This window comes from Cottoperca gobio, chromosome 4 (assembly GCF_900634415.1).
Source record: "Cottoperca gobio chromosome 4, fCotGob3.1, whole genome shotgun sequence".
Lineage (NCBI taxonomy): Eukaryota > Metazoa > Chordata > Actinopteri > Perciformes > Bovichtidae > Cottoperca > Cottoperca gobio.
The window spans coordinates 20,634,201-20,661,975 of NC_041358.1; the positions used below are offsets into that span (position 1 = coordinate 20,634,201).

The window sequence follows — 27,775 nt, forward strand, 5'->3', positions numbered from 1 at the left end:
TCCACTTTTCTTGAAATGTCCTATGCTTGTCTTGTACGGCTCGTACCTTTCTTTTTTTAACGGGAGCAGCTGTTTTCTGTCCACAAACCACATCTCCAGCATCTTCCTCTCGATTCCGCTGTGGTTTGATGCTCCAAAGACAAATCTTAATTTCCCTCGTTTGTCACGCTTTGTTTCTGTCCATCTGGTGTGCAACTATTTTTTAATAAGAAATCGATCCATTTCACGTCTGTAGAAACACGTGCTAACTAGCATGAAATGGTAAAACAAGTCGACCTGAGCCAAGCTAACGCAGGTATGAAGTGCCAGGTTGGTCGTAGTATCCTCCAATTTAAATGTTCAAATTTAGCGATATAAAGTATTTTTTAGCAAATGTCCGTATTCATAAGCATGCTTATGTTAACATATTTTTTAATGAGCTTCAGTTTATTTATTTCTATACTAGCCCACCATGTATCTACCCGTCCAAGCACACATTCACCATGTAGCGCTGATAGACCGCCAAAACTGGCAACTCCGCAGTGAGTCAGTGTTCCGCTGAGCAAGTTTAAATATCTAGTTTCTATATTTGCATCTTTTCTCAATTATTATTATCAATTATTTGTATTATTTGTAGGCTAATAGAGCAGATACTTTCAGTGTTTTAATGGGTTATATGTAATAGCCCTGCTTGTTTTTAGTGTTTTTATGAAATATCTGTATTGACTCCATAATCATATCTATCACCCCTTTATTTAGCCCACTGCCACGCGAGCCACCAATTAAAGCTTGGCGAGCCGCAGGAGGCTCGCGAGCTGCGCAATGAGTAACACTGGGTTAGGGTCTTAGTCTGTAGGATGACTTTATTAAACACACTTTAAATCATGTACAGTACATATATTAACTGTGAAAAAGAAGTCAAACATCTTTCTGATGTGTTAAATAACCATAGAAACAGACAGCACAAAACGCATACATCATCCCAGAATAACCCTGCCGCCTGCCCATACCCTGACTGTGTGCTTGACTTATTCTAAGCGGAGAAAAAACATTAAATATTTTAACCAATAAATTGTTCCAAAGGGGTTGAGACTCTTCCAATGTAACAATATATGACGTTTGGCGGTGAAGGTAGTAAACACAACAAGGTCAGCCAAGTATTTGGTAAACCTGCCTTCAACAGGAGACACACCCAAGGCGGCAATTAAGGTGTATAGGATTAGGGAGATGCAAAGAAATGTAGAAAAAAAGTTTTAAAAAAGTTAAAAATGAGTCAAACTTTGGGTAAGAACAATAATTGTGTGTGGTCAGCTGGGGAGAAATAGCACCTGATACAGGAAAAACATTTTGTTCAGCCGGGCCTTAGTATAGTGGATAAAAGCAGCATGTGTGCCCTGTCATCTATTGTGTACTGCACTTAAACACAGTGATCACAAACCACAGAGTTAGCTAAGTGATTGCAGAGCCACAGGTGAAAACAATTGGCTTCTTCCAGTGCTGGCTGTGGTGGAAACAAACTGATGCTAGAACTAAATGTAATGCATCAACCCTGATATGGAAAGCTTTATGAAGAACAGCGAAGGGGATTGATTACGAGAAGATGTATGAATTAGGAAAACATTAAGTTGACACTGGACATTAGTTATGTTCCTCTTGATATCATATGGTGCCTCTCTGTGACCTCACCAAATATGTGTAATCCCTTTCACAGATCTGGGGGCCACATGTTTTTATATTCACACAGAATTGTAGAACATTTTTAACCAAAAATAGCAAAGAGTAAATGGAAAGAGTGTGTTTTCATTTGTTAAGAAACGATTTTAAGTATGGCTTTATTGTTTAGTTTAATTTGTATGACATTATTCTATTAACAAGGAACTAAAAGTTGTTCTGATGTCAGTGGAAGTTAAAGGCTCTTAAGGGGATAAATCACATGCGCAAGTTTTAACAACCCTCAGTTTCCAAGCCAAGCCACTCTCTTACGTGCCTTTGTCAAGACTGAAAGCGACGGTTGGAACTGTGCACTCAGAGTCAGTTGCTCATAAGTGGGCGGGTACGGACTTAAACAAACATTATTTAGCATGAAGACAATTATCATGTTCCTGCTAACATCTCCAAGTATCCCTGTGCCTCCCCCTACCCTCTTCTAGCACTCACATCAGAGGAAATGTTTTGGACAGAGACACAGTAAAAATCTTTTTTTTGGAAGCTTAGAGCGGAGACTGATGCTTCCTCTATCCGAGCACAGAAAATACAAAATATTCTCCCATTACAATCCTGTTTTTGTAAGTAGAGAAGGTGCTTTGGCTCAAGATATAGATTTATAGATTTAATTTTCCCATTCAGGAACCATGCTTTCAGATACACTAAATACTTTCATTGGTGGATTTGACAACGAGCTGTCACACGTGTTTTCACTTGTTGATCAGACAAAAATAATTTTCATGTTACCCTAAAAGACATTTATGTGAATGGAAAAATCAATGTGTGATAATTGATGGGTCTTTTACAGGAGTTAATGCTTCGAGGAAGTTAAATTAGAGATTTGGTTTCAGTGTGTAAGCCATTAAAGCCTTTAAGAGTGGTCTGTGTTGCTCACGTTATGAGAAATGATTGTGCAAGATATTATATGACAGAAATAATCTGGAATCATACACACACACACACACACACACACACACACACACACACACACACACACACACACACACACACACACACACTCACACACACAAACACACATACACACACACACACAACACGCATGTTTTTCACAAATGTACTGTTTCTGGGACCAAAACTGTGGGGTTGTGATGATAGCTCTGCACACATAATAAAAACAGGAGTTTGTCATTTCAAACTCTCTTCTGAGAAGCCCTATAGGATGGCAGGAGTCGTGTGTTAAATAAATATCTTAATACAGCTCGCAGGCCTTCCGTAGTTCTTGTACCTTTTGCACTCACACTCAACACACACACACACTATAGGAGCAGGTAATGAGTGTTTACTGATCAGATACAGGTTTAGCTATTACAAGAAGAGTTTAGACAACAATGTTTGCCAAATGTCACACATGAAGTTACATCATGCATCCCCTAACGTGTCATTTTTGCCATATTTTTAGATTTTAAGTGATTACCTATTTACCACAGCATGCGTTAACCTCGGGTTACAAATGCCACGACAGAATTGTTTGTTGTCACTTGTTGAAGTATCATATTACGCACACATCGTTTAGGTTATCCACATCCACAGCCAAAAATAATTCATATTCATCATAAAATGGGAAATATTAGATGTTTAAGGTGCCTCTGCCTGTGTGTACCAACAGAAAAAGGCCACATCAAATTATGCAAATTATAGAAAATAAATGGAGGCAGAATGTAGTCGACCATAAAATATGTGTAGCCTGCTGAGCTTCTTTTAAATCAGACCAAACATAAAGGCTATGTGGGACACTCCACCACTTGTACACACGTTAGCACTCCCATTAGGAGGAATAGTTGCCAATGTCCTTTAAGAACTAGTTAAACCACTTAACATGAACAAATATGAAGATGTTAAGATGTTGTAATAATATGCAATATAGTGCACATACACTTCACTGTATGTGCAGGAATCTTTCTGAGAGATTATAGAACAAATAAAACGGTCATATCACAAGATAAACAGAACTTATATTGCAATTGTGGTTTCTCCTGACTATTCCTAAGGGTTTCCCCCGAAAAAAACAAAGTGGGTGCCAGTATTTGACGAAGGGTGAGGTATATCATGTGCAGTCAAAGGAATTCATTTATAGGGCAAACTTGATGTTTTTGCATAGGCGATTAAAAACGGCTGTCTTCAATAACAAATGTAATTGGTTATTGCTGTCGACATTATGCAGAGAGCGATCAATATGGCATTCGTGCTAAATAGCCAATGGAAAATGGAGTACGTGCCAGCGTTCAAAAAATGTGTGGCGTCTTAAATCTTAAAAAAGAGGTTATGAGATGTTCTTGTCTCAATTTAGTTTTTTTTGTGTGTGTGCGTGTGTGTGTGTGTGTGTGTGTGTGTGTGTGTGTGTGTGTGTGTGTGTGTGTGTGTGTGTGTGTGTGTGAAAGAAAATACTAATAAATAAATAATGCTAATAATAAATACTGAGGAAACTATTGTATTCGTCTCTTTAGAATAAAATAACAGTTAACACATGTAAAGACAGACCAAACTGGACTCGATGCATGTGTCTTGTTCTGTCAGTCTGTGTGTGCGCTTGGTCTTTCTTTGTGGGGAAGCAAATAATAGGTCCCAAACACCTCCCTCCCTGTGTGTCGCGTGAGTAATAGGCTCCACCACTGGCTCCTATAAACGTTTTGTTGACGCCACGGTCAGTCAGATATACCTGGTTGGCCTGTGTCGTCCCCTTTGGCTCGCTCTAGGAGAACAACATGTTTACATACAGTCGACGTCTGCTGCTGTTACGAGCTGTACTGAGCATCTGTGCCCTTTAAAGACTTATAAGTGCGCCTCTATCACAGCCTGCAGTCAACTTCCCACAACTCCGACGCGCTCGGCGAGTAGAGTAGAGGCACATTAACCAGAGAGACACTGGCTCATCTTCACAGCTAGACCCATGGAATAATAACTATGGAATACCACTGGATACTGCTGTCTGTGTTTCTACAGTTAACCTTCAATCCAGGTAAGACTGATCATTTGCACTTGATGCGCCACTTTATGCAGGCAACTTTTGGATACAGAGTCGACTGTCTCTGAATGACTTCATGTATTCAGCTCCATTTCGCCCAGTAGCCTACAGATAATCCGCATGAATTGAATTGCTCCACTTGCTCCACATGGTCTTTATGGTGAATTTCTCCACACTTTTCTTTGTTCTGGGAAGTGGTGCGATGAGTTCTGAAGGCTGCTGATAAGACAAACTGAAGTCACTGAAACCTGATGAGGAAAGTGGATACTTTGGCTGATGATCTGGATGCCAGCGAGCTACTTTAATAATTCATAGTTTTGTCAGAGAACATCGCGCCATTAACAAAAAAGTAATCAAACAGTGGAGGTAAAGTAGCATGCTGAATGAGAGAAGATACTTTTTTTTCGTGTTGTGCTCGATGAACGCGACAGGTTCATGCTGGTTTCCTCCCGGCACATAACCGTCATTATGGAAATATTTTTGGCAACTCCTGATGCCTTGTAAGCATGCAAATTAGCAGTTGGTAGCCGTCCAGAACTGGTTTGCTTGCGTATGGAAGTATTCATTTGTTGGATAAACATTGTCACATGTGTGACTTTTACAGAGCATTATACAACAGTTTGGTTAGCCTTTGAAAACACATTGCAACTATTATGGCCTGGCATCATCTTCAGAGGTCAAAGTCCATAAACACCTCATTGTATTTGACTGGTTTTTCACACACAATTATTATATTATATTATATTATTATTATTTGTGGGTTTAATTGTATTCTGTTCACATGCGATGCAACTTACTTATTGTCAGTAAACACAGTTTGGGATTTCTCCAGACGTGGCTCGCAAATGTATGGGAAGCTTTATTGGCAAACTGCACACAAAAAGACATCCTTGCTGTGAACCACAAAGCTGTTTAACTTTGCGCTTCTTTGCGCCCTCGGTGCGTCTACGAACCCCCTGCAGCTAAGGGGCGGCATCACATGGGCTGTATATTCTGCTCTTATTTCCATCAGATCACCAGCTTGAAAGTATGGGAGGCCGTTGATGTTCATGCTATGTAGGTATCATAAGGGAATTTGAATGGCTGCCACATCTTTACGCAGTGTGCACAGCCTTGCCTGTCATGTGATGTAAGGCACGCCATGAAGTTTGCCTTTAGCGCGTTAACGCAGATGACAGAGCTAATTCACTTGTACCATGTTTTCTTGCGATGTATTAAACCCTCGGTGTTCGTTTCTCCCCCCTTACTTTGGTGTTCCCGGTCAAATTTGACCGGTCTGTTTTAACAGCTCTTACAGCAACACAAAAACCATTAATCATCACCACATTTTATTTAACACCCTTTTAAGCTGTAAACAATGTCTCAGACTACTGGTTTACATTAACAAATGCAATAAATATATGAAGAATATACACTGAAAACTATTTATTTTGTAATGTAATTAACATTTATTGTAAAAAAAACTAAACAAAACAAACCAAAATTCACAGAACATCAGAACATCAAAAATAATAGTGTAATGTGTGTGTGTGTGTGTGTGTGTGTGTGTGTGTGTGTGTGTGTGTGTGTGTGTGTGTGTGTGTGTGTGTGTGTGTGTGTGTGTATGTGTGTGTGTGTGTGTGTGTGTGTGTGTATGTGTGTGTGTGTGTGTGTGTGTGTGTGTGTGTGTGTGTGTGTGTGTGTGCTATCTGTTGGATGAAATTAATCTAGGGTTACCCATTCATTTCTTATGCCGGTCAATTTTGACCGGGAACACCATGGATATAACAAAGTTGACTAAATCAATGAAAGTGGTGATCAGAAATGTTATATGTTCAAATGCCTACTGTGGAGGATATCATAAGGCCTTGAAGCAATCAAATGTAAAACAAAATATTTATGATTGATGAAAGTAGTAAATCGGTCAGATTTGACACGAACACAATAGGAGGGTGAACATATATATTATTACATGTATAAAACAATACCTCACATGTACAACTTGTATATCCTCTGTTGTGTTTCTTTCCTGACCTTTGATAACCAAACCTGCACCTTAAATTCTACAGTTGTTAGTCAAATATTAAATAATACAATTTACGCAAAGGTGCAGATGTTCTGCCACCACACCCTTTTCACGTTTCATGGCAGATCTATATTGAAGTGAAGACTGTGTGAAGAATATTCAAGATATATTTAGTGTATCAAAGGAGGGATGGGAGGATGGAGGGAGCATCTTTGTCAGCAGCACCTTGTTTTACACTCCCGCTGCAGTCTCACCAGTGGAGGTTGCAGGCACAGTCTTGCAGTTTTGATCACAGGTGGCTTCAATAGAAGAAGAACCAAAATCACGGTGATAGTTTTTCAGGGAACATGAACATTACTCAATCACTGCCCCCACATGTTTTCAGTTGGTGCAGCAAATTAAGTATTTGGCTTATAAAGTCACCCACAGTGCAATACCCATCGTGTTCTTTTTATTTATAACTGGTGGGTGAAGGAATATTTTAAGTACTTGTCTATGATAATTAATTTCATTGGCCTTGTTATTGCAGAGATCTGCTCAGATGTCAAGAGGCTAAGCCTTGCACCAAGCCTCTTTACCTGCATTATGACGATAGTCAAAATTTAAAGCCTCAGTCTGTCACTTTTAAAACAATCTAAAGTGCAGGTATAGTCACATATATCGTTAAAGTTGAAGTTGCGCATGAAAAATAACGCAGGGGCACTTTGAGGTCCCAAGATAAATCTGAGGGGTCACAAGGTAACTCAATTTGTTTTATTTTTTGCTTTGTAGCAGTGAAATACTGCATATTTTGTTATCTCTTTGGTTAAACTGCTCACAGCTTGTGTCCACACTGAGGCGATAAAACCCATGCTGAGGGGTCACACGTTTCTTTTAAGGGTTCACAAGCCATTATACGTTGGGAACCATTGCTTTAACACAACCGTTTTTTCTGTAGCTTAACTTGTTTGGCTTTCCAACAATAAAAAAACTTCTGAATGATCTCTCTCTTCCTCTGAGTAAACACACATATCAGCAATGTGGCCATGATCATGCATGATGTGTTCCTTCATAGTGTGGTGGCTTCTCGTGATTTTAATACATTTGACATGCAGTTGATTTCCCTCTCTATCCCTTTATAGGCAACACCAAGCCCACTATCACCCCCGGCGTCCCCCACCTTGTCGTCTCGCTCAACGCACCCTTCGAGCTGCGATGCCAGGGTGAGAAGGAGATGCAGTGGCTGCGGGAGGATCGGCCGAAGGTACGGGGAGAAAAAAAGGTCGCTGGGATGTCCACACTGCGCATCCCCAGGGCTCAGCCTGTTCACATGGGCCGCTACATCTGCCTGGAGGAGAGCTCCAAGGAGCAAACTTCCATCTATGTCTACGTGAAAGGTAGATGGCTGTAAATGTCAATGTATGAGTGTCATTAGGTGATTACATGTGTTTGAGTGTGAAAGAGAAGAAAGAAAACTGAAATCTAGAGCAAGTTGACTAAAGCGGAGGATGGGAGCAGTGTGTGTGGGTGTGCTCGTAGAGAAAGATGTGAGCAACTTTGCCCCGAACAGGTGCAGTAGCTACTGTAACTATTTATTGAGTGCATGACTGTGTTTTACTGTATTTCCTCCTCTATGTGTCTCCAAATCCAATTGGCCCTCTGCCATACCTGCAGGCTTATAATTCATTCCATAATCCACACATCTATCGTTGAGGTAATAAGCAGTAACTGTTTTCCAGATAAGAGGCTCAGATGTAGCATGATTAAAAGATATTTGATTAATATGGATTTGACAATTCAAGCTTTTACAAATCTTTACCTCTGTAGGGTAGACATCTCTGTTAGATATGCAGCCGAGTCATTACTTTGGCAGATCAGTTTATTTTGCCTGTTGATTCTATAAATTTGAATTAGCTACTAGATTCCTTACAATCCTTACAACTTCAGTTCTGGCATCATGATGACAGCCATGACTATCCGTAGTAACAACAAGTCAGTCTGAGGTCAGCAAAGATGTCAGAAATACAACAGGAGAACAGATGGTGAAGCCAACCAAACTTGTGTTGTTTTAAACAAACCCAGGTTGTTGAGATCAGCTGTAAAAAAATACAGTTGTTTTTGTTTGAGGTTGCATTGTGATGAATGAAAGCAATCAGTGCTAAACACAGTTACAGATACACTGCATTTATTGTGACTGCTTCACAGTTTAAAGCTCTCTATGTAAAGCATCAGTAAGAAATTTCCATTTTCATCCTTGAGGACTAACACACATTTTGAATGTTGGCTATTTCCTTCTTCATAAGTAAAGTAAGTAAAGCAGTAACAGTTTTAAAGTATTTGAAATCCTGTTTACATCCTTGTTTATTATTGCTAGCAGTCTTATCAGTACCGGGTTTCTTAGCGAATTACTGCCATCTGTACACAGAAGAATCCTGTTAAATCACAGGCAGGAATGTCTATCACGTCCAATGTGCTCCACTGGGTATAGACAAAAGGTTGCAGCAGACAAAAACATCAGTAAATTAAAGTAGTACATTTCGATGGAACCATGGCTAGTGAGATACAATTGTGTTGGATGGAATGCATGCATTGTTTTCTTTGTATTCCCCTGGCATGTGAAGGCAATTTTAATCCAGTAAGGGAATGGCGTACCCCACCACCAAAAATGCAGACCATATGTAGAATACAAAATGGGGTTGGATTTCAGGAAAATCTATAAAAAAGTGTCCGTGCAAAAGACAGCGTGCCCACAAAAATACTTGCCATCATCCGTTCTATTTAAAAGTTGATGGAGCGCACCAGTCAGCCAATCACACGGCCCACACTGTCAGTTATGAAAGAAAATAATTTCATTTCTAGTCATTTATATGGCAAGAGGTGAAAATAGTGGTGAGATAATAGTATATTTTAGTGTAGCATTGTTATATCATGGCTGTCACAAACTAAAGCTTCAACAACCGAGTGTGCAGCCCAGTTTACAGCTCTGACGCCTCCATTGTTTTGGCAGATCCTGACAATCCCTTCAGAAAATCAATGGTGTTCAACATTCTCACTCGAGTGGGAGACACCGCTTCCATCCCCTGCCTGGCAACTGATCCAAGTCTGGACAACCTGCGCCTGGAAACATGTTTCAGTAGAACTCTGCCCTTTGGTCTCCAGTTATCTGCGAGCCTAGAGCAAGGCATCACCATCCACAACACACACAAAGCCTACGAAGGTTGTTATGTGTGCACAGGAAGACTCAGGAAAGAGTACGTCAGATCACATGACTACTACCTGACAGTAAAACCAGGTAAAGCGGTGTAAATGCAAATATTTATGTGCGTCGTTGCTTCAAAAGCACGGGTTGAAAATTCAGTCATATTTTGTTTTGATTTCCTTTTAGTCCCCGTTGCTCCTCCTGTGATTGAGTTGCAGGCAACCAAAAGAATGATTCTCACCCGGGATGAGAGTCTCTCTCTCACCTGCAACACTTCTAATGTCAACGGAGAAATCCAGATAAAGTGGATCACCCCACCTGGCTCGGTGAGACCCTTCTGCCTTTTCTTTGCTGTGTGCTGTGCTGTTGGTTGAAGTTGCAATGTGGTTCCTAATAGCACCACGAATTGCAATCATATTTGCAGCGTGCCAAGTTCTGCAGAGGTATTCCTTGAAACTTCAGGCAATGAATTTAAACATGACATGTCTGTCAGTATAAATACACTTCAGTTACAACCAACTCTTGTTGTAATTCTAACAAGAGCTTATAATTTCACTGTAACTACGTTTGGCTATTTGCGCTGTTCTTTATGAATTTGACTGTTTTTTGCAATGAGGCTCATTTGCATAGAAAAGGGACAATTTTGAGCCACATGTATGCATATTACATATTTTAAATTGATGCAAATAGCACCGGAGCACCGAGACGCTATTTGCTTTGAAACGCAGTTAGGTACGCAAAAGCTACACAATCCTTTTGTAAATTTGCAAGTGTTGATTGTTGTCTTTTAAGATTTAAAAGGGCTATGATAAGTAAAAACATATATCTGACTTACATGTTTGGGAACAGTCAACCACTAAATATCAACTGTCCTGTGGATTTATACCCACCACCAGTGGTATTTACTGGTATCATTGTAAAAAAATATTTATAAATCAGGTTGGCCCAGGTTAAGGTGTCACAACTCGGTCTTTAAGTGTACCAAACAAGAAAACAATAATCATTTTAAATTCATATTAAACTATTTAATTGTTTGAATTGTTTTTACTGAGAGGGTTTGTTCACATTTACCTTGTATCAGAGGTTGTTCTGACAGTATGAATGAAAGTGCAAGGGGTCAAAATTCACACTGTCTAAGCTCCAGGATCTTGGCTGTGTGTGTTGTGGGCTACCGTGAGCGTGTTTGAACTTGCATGCAGGCAGGTTGTGTGTCAGAATTTGTGTGCTTGGTCAGGTTAGACATGCAGACGGGGTTAATCTCTAGAGATCTCTGGGCGTTGACAGGGTGCCGTCTGGTATCCACAGCAACCAGCAAAGGTTGACGGTTCTTCGCGTATCCTGACAGAGCACTTCACTCACGTGCGCAGTGCCACGTTGAACATCGTGGGGGTCAGACCTCAAGACGTTGGGAGGTACCAATGTGAAGCTGAGAATGAAAAAGGGGTCAGCTCGCAGTCAGTGTGGCTCGATGTTTATGGTGAGTACATGAAGAAATGAGCTTTAATGCTGCATTGTTAACTTTTGAATTTGTTAAAGAAAAAAAACTGGCTACTGATAAAATCTGAAGCAGAAAGCGTTACCAATCAATCTTCTTGTGTTGAATGTGTTGATATTTCATTTCTCTCCTCGCACAATTACAGACAGCAGCTTTAATTATTCCCATTTTGAAATTTTAGGAAATTCACTCATTTGCTTTCTTGCCTGAGAGTCAGATGAGTAGATTGATACCACTCTTATGGTAGGATTAGGCAGTATCAAGGTATTACGCTATACCAGGGTATTTAGAAATGAATACCGTTGAAAATACAGACGCTCCTCTTTCTATTAAACTTTCCGTCAGTGTGTGACGAGACTGTGTGGTGGTGAGTATGAAGTGAGCAATAACATTACAGCTGTGAATGTAGCAGTGCAGTGTGTGTATAGTTTAGGCTCTTAGTCCATTAATAAATGCTACAACTCCTCAAGGCCCAAGCCAAGTTCCTGTCATGTCTCGCTTGCCACCTGCAGCTTGAAGTGAAGGGGGTTAGCCCCGAAGTTGCTGACAACAAGTTGGACTGACCTTTCAGACCTCTGTGTTGACCAGCTATTTTCAAGCCATTCCTCCGAGTTTTTCCCATATACCGTATACCTCTGTGAAATGTCAGGAAGATATGAAGGTATGAAAAATAGACACCGCCCAAAGCTTACTGTACAGTAAATATGAAACTACCGTCAGCAGTTAGCTTAGCTTAGCTTAGCTTAGCATAACAATTGGAAACAGGGGGAAACAGCTAGCTTGGCTCTATACAAAGGTAACAGAATCTACCAAAAGGACCTTTAACGCTCACTAATTAACATGGATACATCTCATTTACTTAGTAAGCCTACTGCAAAAAACAAAGAATCAAAGAGTAAAAACAACAATTCACTGTTGTACTAGGGTTTATTCGCCAGACTGTTTCTCAACGGGTCGCTTTAACTTCCTGGAATCCGCCTGGCTTCTGGTCCTGGCAAAATAATGCTCTGGTATAAAACAACACATAAAACAGATAATTGTCTTTGTAGGGATCAAACAAAGAAGATCTATTGTTTTAAATAGTGAGCAATAGAAGTACTGGTAGGTTATTTTAGTTACCTTTGGACAGAACTACGCTAGCTGTTGTCCACTGTTTCCAGTCGATATGCTAAGCTTAAATAACTGACTGCTAGCTATAGCCTTATATTTATATTTCAGATATGAGAGAGGAGTTGATCTTCTCTTTATACTTTGGGAATAGCATATTACCCAAAAGTCAACCCTTTGCTCTAAATGTACATATGGGGAGTGATTCAGTATCTGTTGTTTTCCCCAACAAGTAAATGAAATAATTTGGACTCATATAGACACAATTTTACTTCTGCAAATCCTGATAATATTTCATTTCTGTATTTTTCAGAAAAAGGATTCATCAACTTAGCACCCACAATCAACGAAACCATCCATGTCCGTTCAGGCGAGAGTTTGCCCCTAAATGTTGAAATGGAGGCTTATCCAAAGCCGCACACTTTCTCCTGGAGCTTCATGGGCCACGAGCTGAGGAACACAACTGACCATGTCATAACCACACACAGCCATGAATACAGGTGAGACAATACAAAAACACACACTTGTTTTAACACGTAGATGAAAATGTTCATTACCCTCATTGAGTGGAATCTAACACATTTGGTTCAGCTGCAGGTTAGTGCAGTGCTCATATAACAGTCATACTTGTCACAGCCAGCTGAAAAGTACAGCTGGAATTCTAAAAATGCTGCATGAACACTGAAACGGGGAACTGTCAGAATATATAATTGCTTTAACAGGAATAGAAACCAAGAAATATCTGCAGTACTGCTGATGGAAACAAGACATAGTATTATCCAAGGATGCATGTTTAGTTGAATGTATTTGAGCTCATTTCAACCTTTTGATATGTGAAGAATAGGACATGACCTTTAAGCCTCTATTGGATGTGACCCAAATGCATGAGGGAACATGGTTGTTAAACACCCTTTTACTATATTAAAACATCAATAAACCATATCAACTGTAGGGAAAAAATACATTTCTAAAGTATCCTTGATAATGAAGGGTGTTTGGCTAAGAGCGCTTCCTGGAGTTTGTTTGAGGTGCTCTTTGGATGAGGATACATGCAGACACAAAAATCACAAGAGAACTCCAAGGCACTCTCTTTTTAAACAATTAACATGCCTTTATTGTTGTTTTTATGTCAATGATTTGCATGTACACACTGTGAAAGAACAGATGTGCATAAAAGAGCAGAAGCCAAACACAAGACTATGATATAGGTTATAATCTAAAATGCAAATATAATAATAATAATAATAATAATAATAATAATAATAATAATAATAATAATAATAATAATAATAATAATAATAATAATAATAATAATAATACATTAGATTTGTATAGAGCTTTTCTAGAAACTCAAAGACGCTTGACAGAGTGAGTGATACAAAAATAAAATATAAACGAACAAACGGAAAAAAAAAACGGGGGGATAAGGAGACGAGACGGTCAGTGGTTGAAGGCCGTGTTGAACAGGTGAGTCTTAAGTGATTATTTGAATGTGGTGAGTGAGGAGGAGTCTCTGATGGTTTGAGGCAGATAGTTCCAGAGGGTGGGAGCAGCGCTGAAGAAGGCCCTGTCTCCCCAGGATCTGAGCTTGGTCTGGATAGGGGGGGGGGACAGGAGGTTAGCAGCAGCAGAGCGGAGGCTGCGGGTGTGTCTGTGGAGGAGGTCAGTCAGGCAGGAGGGGGCCAGGTTATGGAGGGCTTTGTAAGTCATGAGGAGGATCTTGTACTGGATTCTCTGGGGGATGGGGAGCCAGTGGAGCTTGTAAAGGATAACATTTCAAATTCTTTCTTAGGCAGCATGGACATAAATGAAGAACAATCTACTCTTTTCTGTTGAAGCATTTACAAAAAGCATTTTTAATAAGGACTCTCAAAAATTGCTGAATGCATTCATGCTAAAAATGTAATTTATTTTTGTTTAGGTACAGCAGTGAGCTGAAGCTGGTGCGACTGAAAATGTCAGAGGGTGGAGTTTACACCTTTCAAGCCTCCAACGGTGACGCTTTAGTAAACCACACATTCACCATCTTTGTGATCAGTAAGTTGTTTCATAGATTTGATTTTTTTTTTAAAGGTTTTGTGTTCCCTTAAGCCAAATAATTAATCTTCAGGAGTTGACATGTGGGAATAGGTTTCATTGACCTTTTTCTTTGTGTAAAATGAGGCCATGCTCTCTACCTCACTTTACCCTGCATCATTCGTACCTCACTAAGGTTCAATCCAGCTTGTCATTTTGCTGTTACCTGCCATATTCTGACAGTAACTTGTGTTTATTAGGTAAACCTGAGATTGTATCTCACGAGGGCCCAGTGGACGGACAGGTACGCTGTGTGGCGGAGGGGTTCCCTGCCCCACAGATCACCTGGTACTACTGTGAGCAGCCCTATGCCAGGTGAGATTTTTTTTAAAGCCTTAAAACCTTTTTCTCAATTAGCGTTATGCCGCCAGAACAATTCCAGTCAAATCTGACCAATAACAAACACTCTCACAGTTCTAATGAGTTTTCGAGCATTAATCTTTTCACAAAAAAATTACTAAAGATGATTATTTTTCAAACTTTAACGTAGATTGTTGCTTATTTAGTAATTGTTATTTAATCTTATAGATAAACACTTATTTTAAGGGGCTTAAAAAGCAACTTAAATAATGATAAATTATAAAGTAGACATGGTCTTGTTTTACAATCCCAAACTTTATCCACATTAATGCGTATTTATGGTGAAAGTTTCCGTTCATTTATCAGTTAAAAAGTAAAAGATAATTAGCTAAAACATGCTGTGAAGTGTGCTGACCCTGACTGACTGCAGCATAAAGTAATTACAGGGATTGTAAATGGTTATTAGGCAGACAGGTCATCAAACTGACTATAACAAATGAAAAGATGCCAAATCTAAATCAATCATCAGGTGCTGCAACAAGCTAAATCATTTTATATCAGGTCTGTGTATGCCAACAAATGTCATGGCTTTTGTAATTGCAATGAAGGATGCATGACTGTGTTTAAAACTGGACCCACACGACGTATATTCAGTGGTACTTGATTAAAGTTACACTAACGACACACTGTGTTATTGTGTCAAACATAAAGTGTGTTGAAGGAGGAGCACCTGGTTACCGTAGCAACACCAATCCCAAGCAGCACAGCCAGTGAATCACAAGTGATTATCCAAACTGTATCCAGTAATTCTTTAATTATAATCAAATCCACTTAATGCTCATTACATACAGGCACGCAAATGTATGGACAGAAAAAAGAAAGTAATGTGACCAGAGTGAGCCTGTGTCCAAAGAACGTTTAGATAACAGCTGCTTGTGTTATGCTCTGGTAGCCTACTGGGTAAAATGAGCCCTGGGGTTTGTTTTTTAGCTGTTTCACAATTCCATGAGCACAGGTGGAATTCCCCATTATTATTAGGACTTCTGGTGGACATGTGACCATAGTTCTGCATATTGTGATAACAAGTGTTAAAAGTGTTTTCAAAACTCAGGATATCAGGAATGTGTGTCTTTGCCGAGACTTAGCGGAAAGATGCCTGAGTGAGACAACTGATGAATAGCTTGGTGATCCTGTCAGCTGTTTGTTACAGCGGTATAATCTTCTGCCTTCAGGTGCTCTCAACAGGTGAATGCCACCCAGGAGGAGAACAATGTCATCACTGTCACATTGTTCAGCCCCATGTTTGGGAAGACGGAGGTGGAAAGTCGGGTGAACGTAAGCAGGGGACGGTTCAGTACTCTGGAATGTGTGGCTACGGTGGAGGGAGAGCAGGCCTACACGCTCTTTTCTATCACCGGTGAGTTGATATCACGTATATGTACGTATGTGCACGCTCACGTAAACAAAGTAGGATGCGGTCCACTCAAAGTTAAATAGGGGCCACGCGATATTGAAGGGGGTGCCTGTCAGTCTCATGTTTTGTTGGTGATTTGATGTAATCCTTCAGATTAGAATCAAGCGCAACAGAGTTAACGGTACAAGATAGGACATACTGACATTAAAAACATACTGGAGTAATCTCAGTGACATTAAACAACCTGTAACTGATTGCCTGTGCACTAAAAAAGAAAAGTTATCTTAGCAGTTCTGTAAAACCCACATGGAGCTTAATCCACAACTCAAAATATTTACTGCAAGCATGATTTTGCCAAGAATTAACCCATAAATGTGGTTTTACAACTAGAGGTTGGTCGCCTATAATCTGCTAGGTAAACATAAGCATGGAGAGATAACCTCAGACATGATTGGCCACGATAAGATGTTGTCACTTACATATAGGAATTGGCTTTAGTCCATTGTTTACTTTATGACTCCAAATCCCCTCTGTTATAACGGCTTTCCCATCTGCTGTACAATGTCCTCAAAGTAGTGCAAGTGCAGGAACTGAAAGTACAGCAAAGTTTCCCCTGCCTGAGCCTGGAGACCCGGGTTTATGCAGGACACGAGGGCTAACTCTGGCTACAGCGAGCATGTGGGCAAGCATTATGAGGGACGGGAGTGTTTGTGGCAAGGCAGGACAAACCTTTGGGAGTGTGTGCCCAGGATTTTTGTGCTTCACAGAGGAACAGCAGACCAGGCGGAGGCGCTCAGAGTGTGGAGCACAGTAGGAGTCCTGGCGGTGCGGGGCGTTCTGGGGCTGTGGGAGGCTTGGAAGTGTCAATGAGCTGCAGCAGGGAATACACAGAGCTTTAGAAACCACTGACAGGTTTACAGGGGATTAGTTCCTGCCGACTCTGCATTCTCAGATTTGAAGTGGAGAGAAAGCTTCTTATCTCTAAAGAGCTTATTACACCCCTATGTACAGAGGAGCAAAACAATAAGGCATCACAAACAGCCAGACACAAAGGCACAGTATACTGATTACATATAATTACTCACAGCCGCAGCTGTAAAAGCAAAATGAATCCAGTTAAGTACCGAATGATCGAAACAGATTTCAAGCAGTTAAACTAAATTAAGTGTGGAATTTGCAAACAAAGAAACAATACAATATGTTTACATATATAATTGGATTAGTTTGCTGTGATTTGACCAAAGTGAGCTTCACTGTTTACCTTAATTCCCCTTTTGCAATGTCATTTAGAGTGTTAAAATGGCAAACTATTGAACGTGTCACCAATTGACTCTATTGCAACTGCTCTTGTTTCTAACATTATCACTTCTGTCTCCCTGCAGAGAGAACTGTTCCCCATGATCTGTTCACCCCTCTGCTAATTGGCTCGGTATCCGCAGCAGGCATCCTCTGTCTCGTCCTCATCATGCTTTTCTACAAGTACATGCAGGTAAGACAGCGCTGCACTTTTCCCACATGGCACACCCTCTTTTATAACATTTTGAAATATAGTAAGTCAAGAGTAAGTAAAAAGTAAGTAGTTTTAATTTATGCGTATGTTTTGTTTGTATTCTTGCCAGAAACCCAAATACCAGATTCAGTGGAAAGTTATCGAGGGCATCCATGGAAACAACTATGTGTACATTGACCCCACCCAGCTACCGTACGATCACCAGTGGGAGTTTCCTCGCAATAACTTGCGCTTTGGTAATTGCCCTGTACACTTTATCAGTATTAACAGCGTTAATAGCTGTGACTAGGCCTCCATAACTTCATGAGTCTGTCATTTCTGATCTTTGAGTGTACATATTGGTTTATGTCTTACATGTAAATCATTGTAGGAATGGAGATAAATGAGGGTTTGTGTCTGTAAAGGTTGAGCAATAAACAGTGCAGTCGACATGACATCCCCCCCTGCCAGCCTCAGGCAACTACATGCTGATTGACATACTCAGTTTTCTGTGTTTATACAGTGTTAAGGTTTTAACCATGTCTGTGGTAACTAACCCGTTGCATAGCTCATAGATGATGAAACCCCACTCCTTCACTGCAAACATGATATTGTTGACATATAATGGGGTGGTATTTTTAACAATCCTTAAACAGGATCCTGCGTGTCCTGGTGCCTACGTACACAGCACGGGTTTTAACACTGGTACTGCTACAAACGCTGGCATGGGGCCAGTTTGTTAGAGAGAAACAGGATGTGGAATAAAGGTTTTGTGTCTGTCTTCTTGTCTTCAGGGAAGACACTGGGATCTGGTGCATTTGGGAAAGTGGTGGAAGCCACTGCATATGGACTATCCAAAGCAGATTCAGTCATGACGGTGGCTGTGAAAATGCTCAAATGTAAGCACAGTTTCACGTGTATTATTTATTTATTACTGGATAATTGCTGATTATAATTATTTTCATTTTTAGATCTATTTCTAAATGGTTGTAGCTCACATGTAATTTTAATGTGTCTTTTTCATTGTGTTGACCAATGTATCTTTACACTATCTATATAGCTACTGTTTGTTGTGTGGGCTTCCACCTGGAATGAAATGTGATATATAAATAAAGTTTTGCTTGCTGTCAACACACATGAAATGGGTGGGATGAGCACATCATGGCTATTTTGACTTTGTGAGAAACGTGCATGGGAGCGTTGCAGCTTTAAGAAGTTGTATCACTTTTCTGCAGGCATTCAGAGTAAGGCAGCAATTGTGTTGTCAGGGGTTTCACATAATAGTCTACTGGTTGTATTTAAGACCTTTTTGACAAGAATTGATCATTTGTATTGGGAACGGAAAAAAGAATATATACCTTCCCCAATTATTCCACTAACTTTTGGGAGTAGTTGATGACTACTAAAATCCTGCAACCATGAATGCCCTGATGTGTGGATATTTTCATTTGGTGGATTGCACACTGCAATGATACATAATCATAGTTCAACTTGAGCTGAGTTTACTCCAAATCCTTTTGATTCTGATATTGATTGTTTTCCAATTTATTTTTTCTCCCACAGCAAGCGCTCATGCCACAGAGAAAGAGGCACTCATGTCAGAGCTGAAAGTCCTCAGTTACTTGGGAAACCACATGAATATTGTCAACCTGCTGGGAGCCTGCACTGTTGGAGGTGCGGCAGCCATGTTGTCTTGTATTATCATTTGAGACTGTGGAATGAAACTGCAGAGATTGTTGACAGAATTTAGGGAGACTTATTTTGTTGAGATGTAGTACTTTATTTCACCAACTCAGCTTTTTACAAAAGCTATGTATCTGGGGGGATCATCATCACACGTTTCTTTGTCTGCAGGCCCTACACTGGTGATCACAGAGTACTGCTGCTTTGGAGACCTCCTTAACTTTCTACGCAGAAAGAGGGAATCATTCATCTGCTATAAGCTTGAGGAAGACTGCCACTACCGCAATGTCATGCCGCAGAGAGACGCAGCTGGGTCAGGTTCTTTTTTGTGTATAAAGAGGGTTATATTGTTTGTGTGTAAGAGAAGAGTACTAGTGTTTACTATCCAGAACGTGCGTAGGAGGAGGGTATTTGGACAGCAGTGTGTCTATGTGTGGCTGTGCTCAGCTTAGACCAGACTGCTCCTTTCCTCTTAACAGTGACAGCTTGAGCGGCTACATGACCATGAGGCCTTCTGCTGCTGGCAACCTGCCATTCAGCTCATCCTCTGAGAAGAGTCGCTCACTACGCAAAGGCAAGCAAGCCAGCCATTCATCAAATAGCTCAATCAGAAAAGCAAATGAAGTAAGACTCATAGCATTTCAGAAAAATAATCTCCGTCCTGTTTTGTCCTCTCAGGTGTCTCCTATGCTGAAGCAGATGCAGAGAGTGAGATGTTTGAAGAGGATGGTCTGTCTCTAGACACAGAAGACCTTCTAAGCTTCTCACACCAAGTGGCCAAAGGCATGGAGTTCTTAGCCGCCAAAAATGTGAGCCCCAAATAACAACTGTCATACTTTTTAGATAAAAGTGATGTGAATTCGTACTAATGATAGCTGACGTCACTGATGAGTGAGGTTTACACATCCAGTTAACGGATCTAAAACGCATGTTGGAGCATGCTGTTGAAAGATTTATTTGCTGTGAAGGCAAGATACTGTGGCCTGTGAGCTCATGTATCAGTGTCAGTGGTTGTGTGTTACAGAGTCAAGGGTGGAAAATCAGTTCCAAACTACATTAGAAAAAGCCCATCATCTAATGTTGGTCATGTATATGACATGTATCATTAGATATTAAAGAAAGTGGTGCATTTGTTTTCCAGTGTATCCACAGAGACCTGGCTGCCAGAAATATCCTCCTTACTCAAGGAAGAGTAGCAAAGATCTGTGATTTTGGCCTGGCCCGAGACATCAACACGGACTCCAACTATGTAGTCAAAGGCAACGTAAGTCTATACTAAAGATGTCACACTTGGGAATGTGAGATAAACTAAATCCTGTTCTTCAGGTTCTTGGTTTGAAACCGTCTAACTATATTTATTGGGCGGGCCCTTGCTTAGTCCATTATGTCTTTACTTGTCAATGCTATTGTGTAAGCAAACTTCCTCCCTAGGGCTTTTCCAATTTAAACTTAAGCTATTGTATTTATATATGTGTTGAGACAAGTCGTCTTGTAAAAAAAAAAGTAATACCATGAAGTGAATTTAGCCTTGATGATGATTTGCAACAAATATTCAAGACCAAACTGTAAATCCAGCTGTCTTTGACATTTGTCATGTTCTCATTTTAGGAAATATTTGGCATTACTAACATTACCTCTGCTAGAGCCCTAAATTAAAAGCGGTTGCACAAACTAGAAAAAGTTGTCACTAAATATTTACACTCACTAATTGCCAGGTGTAACTGTTGCAAAAGTACGTGAAAAGTAAGTGAAGAGTGAAAGAGATAATATGGAATATGGTTGACACATATGATATGACACTAATTGTCTGGTAACATTGTAAACTGTTAAATTACATTAAAACAACACAATATACTGTTAAGCGTATAGAATGATTGATGTTAGTTACGTTAGCATAATCATATATGTCTATATATAGATAAATAATAAATACAAATAATAAGAACAAAGTCATACATACATTTACAAAGAATTGACACTTGCGTATAATATATTGCTTGGCTGTTATTGTTGGCAGTTAAGGTAAAGCTTGTGATGCTACAGATACTTCCTTATATAGTTAATTGCTTTCAATCAGACAGAACTAAAGATGTTTCGTAGCAACTGATTTACACATTACTAAAGGCCTTGCTAGCTAAGGCATTCCTTAAATTTGAATTGTACATCTTGGTTTAGTAAATAACTAGTTTTAAACTTGCTAGAGGTGTGAAGGATTTTGTACCTGAGGCCAACGCATCGTAAAACCGAAAAATCCCCTGGTGGCCATCTAATGCTTGTACACTTTATTATGTGTATGTATTAGGTTGGCGTAGGTCACAGGTAGCTAGACACATCTACTTTTTTCCTTGAACCTTATTTGTATTGCACATTTTCCAAAATAAGTATTATTTCTACAAGTTGCAAACATGTTGAAGTGTGGGTGAGACAGCTGAACGCTAACCCAAGGGTGAGATGTGTCTTAGCATTTCTCTATAAGTATCAGGTGTAGGCGGCACAGATGGGCTGAGCTTTATGTTTGTAGATCTGTGTGCATACCGGACATTTTGTACAGTGTGTTCATTTAGCAGTCCTCGGTCACAAATATGTGTTACGCCAACCACAATAAAGGAAAGAAAGTAAACATTACTGGTTTCAAATTTTGAACAAGTTCAACTTTTCTTTCTACTCCCAGGCTCGTCTGCCAGTGAAATGGATGTCTCCAGAAAGTATCTTTGAGTGTGTGTATACATTTGAGAGTGATGTGTGGTCCTATGGCATCTTGCTTTGGGAAATCTTCTCACTAGGTAGGTCTGTCCATTCATCGTGTGTGTTTTTCTAGCTTTCTGTGTGTTTTCAGAGCTGCACAATGTAACTGAATCTCCCCGCTAAATGTAGGAAACAGTCCTTATCCTGGTATGCCTGTGGATGCCAAGTTCTACAAACTGATAAAAGAAGGAAACAGAATGGATGCTCCAGAGTTTGCACCTAGTGAAATGTGAGTTGTTGAAGTGAAATATGAGTTTGTGTAAAAGGATCATAGGAGAGATGGTGTGAAATGGTAGATGGAGGTGGTGAGACTATAAAAGAATGCAATGTGGAGGATTTTTTTGTCTTAGTCAGCTCTCATCCTGTTACAATTAGCTTTCACAAGCAGAAAACAAGTTACACACAAAAAGAAGGCAGGGATGTAATAACTGTAGACAAATAAAAGTGTTTGTGTGTTTCTATGCTGCTGTGAAGGTATCATATTATGAGGTCCTGCTGGGATGCCGACCCCTTCAACAGACCCCCCTTCAGGAAGGTTGTGGAAAGGATTGAACAACAGCTGACAGACGCCACTAAACATGTAGGGTGCACTTTTTGTTTTTTACTTTCACTATATGCTTTAAAATTCCATTCCTTCAAAATAATTTACGGCAAAGAATACACAGGCGGTCATCAGAATTATGAGGTAGTGAAATAGGAGCGACTCCGGAGTCCTGATGTGCCACGGTTCATGTGATAGGCCTACCTTTGACACCTTTTTTGAGCCTCCACAAAAATGGTCTTCTATGCTAAATGCTAAACCCAGACTAATGGACCCCAGGCTTATTTCATGCTGAATGCTTTTTATTTTATTTTAATTTATTTTTTATACACATTTCCACAGGCCTAACATGCTAGGCGTGTGATTATAAGACACATCAACTCCCAAGAACTCACACATACTTCAATTAAAGGTTAGGGGCCTCTCACAGCATGAAGCAGATATGTTAGAACTCTCAGCTGGTCTGATTTAATCATGCTCCACATGAGGGCTACCATTGTTTTCATGACTCTCCTCCTTTACGCCAACAGCTCTGACAGATTTCCATGTCAATGGCAGGAAGACAGTTTGGGGAATATAATTTGCTTTCTTACTGAGATAGGTGAAAAGTTCACATTTGTGCGTTACGTTTGAAGCTACGGCTAGCTTGGCTTTTCCAAACATTAAAAGGTCTTGAATATGAATAAACACCTTGTATCTCGTTTGTTTTAAGTGAACAGATGTCTAAAACTAAACCAAAATGGTGATAATGGTAAACCTATTCCTGCTAAACATCAGAATGTCAGTATAGTTATTGTTAGCATTTAGCTAAAAACAGCTGTGCTTAAGTGCAGCATCACAGAGATGCTAACATTGCTGAAGACCTTTGGTTTTGTTTCACTTTGGGCAGAGACAGGCTTGTTGTTTCTCAGCAAACTCTCAGCAGAGAAGTGAATGAGAATTTTTCCCACTGTCAAACTATTCCTTTTAGCTTAGTCCATATGTGTACTGTCATGAAATATCAATACCAAAGTTACAAAAGTGACAAACTCTGCAGATGAGTTGAATACTGACATGTATTACTGGGATAAAGTGATATAAACAATATCACTAATGTTTCCTCTGTTCTCTTTCTCTCTCCACTTCTTCCTTATCTTCAGATCTATCTGAACTTTAGCTCCCGGCTTCCGGTGACGCCAAGAACCAGGGAGGAGCCCAGTTCTCAGAGTGCTGCGCTTCACAGTCTCAACTCAGCTGGCAATAACGGCGCTCCGACTCAGCCCTTACTGGTCCAGCACGAGGTCTTCCTGGAGGGGACAACCCTCAGAGCCCAACGGGTGTAAGGACCCACCCAACCTCTCTGGCTGCCTCATAAAGTGCCTGTAATTTTCCGCCACAAATTTCACAACTACTGCACCCGCTCACCGCCCCGGTAGCAGCGGCATTTGTTTGTCACGTGTTGCAGACAAATGGTAATTGCCATCCATTACCGGAAACAACAAAGGACGAATGGCTTTTATCATTGTCATTACTACTATTGCCTAATTACAGGGGGGACAGTTGGACTAATGCTCCCCTACTCATAACAAAGAACTGTTAAGGCAATGGAAAGAGTTGAGACATCAACCATTACTCTAAAACTGTCATGAAAGTACATTATTACACTGTTATCTGTTTTGTTATTTTCTGTTGTTTCTTTCAGTTACATTTTTCCTACACATTTCATAAAGGTTGTTTTGTTTCTGTCTATCTAATGGAGATTTTTCTTTTTACATTTTTCAGTTTTGTTATGGATAGTTACGTAGCGTTTTCATTTTGGTTGGCTGTTGCAATTGTTGGAGGAAAAGCACATAAGGCATTTGAACTTCACATACACCACATAATGCAGTTTTCACTCTTTTATAGTCAGTATTATTTCCAACTGTTCAGATCTATGTTGATATGAAAGAGATTTTCCGGGGGCCAATTTAAATAAGACACTGGTATATAAGCTATTAGACAGCATGGTCGGTTATGCTTAGAATCCTTAAGTGCTTCAAGTCTAAATATATTTCTGCTCTTTTTACGTTGGATGTCACTACCTACAGAGCAACTAACTGTCTACCGGATCAGTCAACACATTACATGGATCAGCCCACGGACACTTTACACAGTTGTCTTCAGAGATATGAGATAAACATGGTACGCTAGCTTTTCATTTATGTGCTTGTTGACTGTATATGTGTACAAATCTGTAGGTAATGATATTAGTCATTGCTATATGATGAGATGGGAAACTAAACATTTGACAAAGAAGACACTCTGAGAAGCCTGTAATTCTTAGCATTCACCTTACCTTTTACATACGCATGTAATGCAGATGTATAGTTTCACATTTTGACAGCTGGACTATTGGAGAGTTCTCTTGTAAAAGTATAAATAACTTCTGGTTTGTATGGTTTGCTGTCCTGCCACATCCAGTGTATGATCTTTGTTTACAAGCATGAGACAGGTACTGCCACTTCTGAAATGTGTTTTCTCTGCATTTCACCTTCTTCCCCTTCATGAAGGACGAGGAAACGGGAACCTTTTTGTTTTGTCTGACAGGCAATTGGTTTGTTTTAGCCCATGCTACCGCTGTAACTCTCTATTGTACAGTATATATCATGGATAAAGTCAGGGTGACGCTCATGTGAAATGCCATTAAGTGGTCTGCAATATTCCCAGAGGTGACAAGCCAGTGGGTCTTCAAGGCTCTCTCTTTAGATGTCGACACTGGGTACAAGCGCTCAGTTTCAGCGCGTTGGTCATCTCATTGTTCTCCGACCAGTAGCTGGTTTCCCAGCAGTCCTTCTCTTCTTTGTCTCCAGCTGTTTCCTTCTTTAGAAGTGGGACTTTCAGCATCTCTCAGCCAGTAGTCTGTGTCAGTCTGGACCATTATGAGTGGTGGATGTTGTTGTGAAGAGCACTACTGAAGGAAAGTGTTGTGTGTGTGTGTGTGTGTGTGTGTGTGTGTGTGTGTGTGTGTGTGTGTGTGTGTGTGTGTGTGTGTGTGTGTGTGTGTGTGTGTGTGTGTGTGTTTGTGTGTGTGAGCATGCATACTTCTTTTAGCGTGCATGTCTGTATGATTGTAGAACGAAAATAAGTACTATCAAGAGGTGCCACTTCTAAAGATTCATCAAGTCGTTTAGGCTACAAAACCCCACAGTCTTACTGCTCCGTCTGTTTGTAAATATAAATGTGCATATATTGTAAAGTAAGGTTGATGCTTTTGAAGATGTTTATTACAATGAAGATGTGGTACATTGATGCAGAATTTGAATGCTGTATTTTCATATGTGTGCACAGATTTAAAAGTGTAGGTTTAACTGGAAAAGAGCTGCTTACGTCTCTGTCACTATGATATCTTAAATGCAAGAGATTTACTTTGTTTTCATTTTGGCTGATTTGTCATTTCAACCAGTTCACTTGATAACTACCCAAGCAAAACAGACTAAACTGATCCCAGTGATCATATCTTATCATCAATATGATATTAAAAATTATATTTCTGGATATTTTACATTTCATTAGCTCCCCTAAGTTTTTCCTGCATTTTGGTAAATATTTATTAAACCTGAGGCTTTAGTGTTACCGTGTAAATTTGGTGTGCTGTTAATACATGTGTCAATGTAAATAAAATTGTGTATATTGATTCCCAATTAAACATTTTTGGTCCCTTTTTTGGTCAAAGGAATACACCATGCTCAACATACTGCTATGGGCAGCTTTGGTCAATGTTAATCTCATATTTGACCAAGTGCAGTGGTTTAAATGTTAGTGTAAAATACAGTAATGGATGACACCCTATCTGATTATTTTTTTTGCCATTCTTCCTGCTCTACTCTAAATCCTTTTGGCTCTCGCCCAGAAAGGGACATCTGGTTGTGAGGGGAAAGCCGTGAGAAGGACAACAGCACTGTGATCAGACAAGCGTGGGCAGAGGCCATTGTTTTAGGATCTAACTGATAAGAGACAAGCAGGAAATCCCACCATTGAACTTAATGTTTGTTTGTCAGAGTTTTAAAGACAGAAAGGCTGAGATGTATCGCAACACTCACAACATTTTAATATAAATCAATTACACATGGGTATTTATTTAAGACTCATCTTGCCTTCAGGATTGGTATATCAGTATGGCTGTAAAATAGCCTATTGCTGTTTTCCCAGGGAAGATTTTGAGTTACACAGTTGCTCCTTTAATCATGCAACAGTTGTATGTCAAATAAGATGCTTTTGAACCCGGATTAACCAATAACCTGTCAACTCTTTAATTTACACCAAATGCTATAATAATAACCCTTGTGGCACAACGGTAGCTCATGTTGACTTTAAGTGTCCTGGATTCCTTGATGGTCAATAATATGTAAACTGTGCTGAAATTCATGTTGTTTTAAGAATATAAACGTTCTTTTTGAAGCAAGCAAACCACAGCATTATAAACACCCATACTGTAGTTAGTTTCTTTTATCAAACTATTATGCAGAAGAGCCATAATTTAACTTGTGACACTGCTCTCTTAGGAAGTGATCTGGCTCCAAAAGTATAGACTTATGTTTTGTAATATAAAATATAAAAGAAAAACAAGAACATGTGCATGAAAACCCTGCATTTTGTGCAACAGCTCCCCCGTCAATATGTGCTGGCTGCGATTACTCAACCCACTGCGGTTCCTTGCTATGGTTGTAAATTTGATAAGCATGTCACTGTCCTTCCGACACTGTTTGTGGTAAATCTGACAGTTTAATATGAAACACCTCCTGTACGTGCTTAAGATTAAGTTAGGAGGAAACAGAGAGGCTGCACTGTGGGAAATACAAGGGAAGGAGGCCCTTTCTGTGGACAGGAACATTACTTTTTCTGTTTAAGACTGTCATTTCTAGATTACCAGATTTTAAAATATTATGACAAATACACAAAAACTAAACTGACTTCAGTTTCTGTGAATATTCCTAATCAGAAATGTATTTAAAGATCAAAAACATTTAACAGTATACCTCCAGGGGCTTTATTATACAACCTCCCTTGATCACATCACAATGTCTTTCTTCAGCATCATGTGATGCTTCATACCTTACC

At 39.8% G+C, this 27,775-nt stretch overlaps 1 protein-coding gene across 1 annotated transcript; it reads left to right on the forward strand.

Moving 5' to 3' along the window:
* Positions 1–4,529: 4,529 nt before the first annotated feature.
* kita (KIT proto-oncogene, receptor tyrosine kinase a) lies at positions 4,530–26,358 on the forward strand. Its single transcript, XM_029429583.1, has 21 exons — positions 4,530–4,660; positions 7,793–8,047; positions 9,658–9,942; positions 10,036–10,175; positions 11,134–11,326; positions 12,765–12,951; positions 14,373–14,488; positions 14,728–14,842; positions 16,060–16,244; positions 17,624–17,730; positions 17,861–17,987; positions 18,525–18,629; positions 19,294–19,404; positions 19,585–19,726; positions 19,893–19,987; positions 20,092–20,222; positions 20,555–20,677; positions 22,085–22,196; positions 22,288–22,387; positions 22,633–22,738; positions 23,839–26,358. Exons 1-21 carry the CDS (start codon positions 4,606–4,608, stop codon positions 24,019–24,021), a joined length of 2,973 nt encoding a protein of 990 aa, XP_029285443.1. The 5' UTR covers positions 4,530–4,605; the 3' UTR covers positions 24,022–26,358.
* Positions 26,359–27,775: the final 1,417 nt, after the last annotated feature.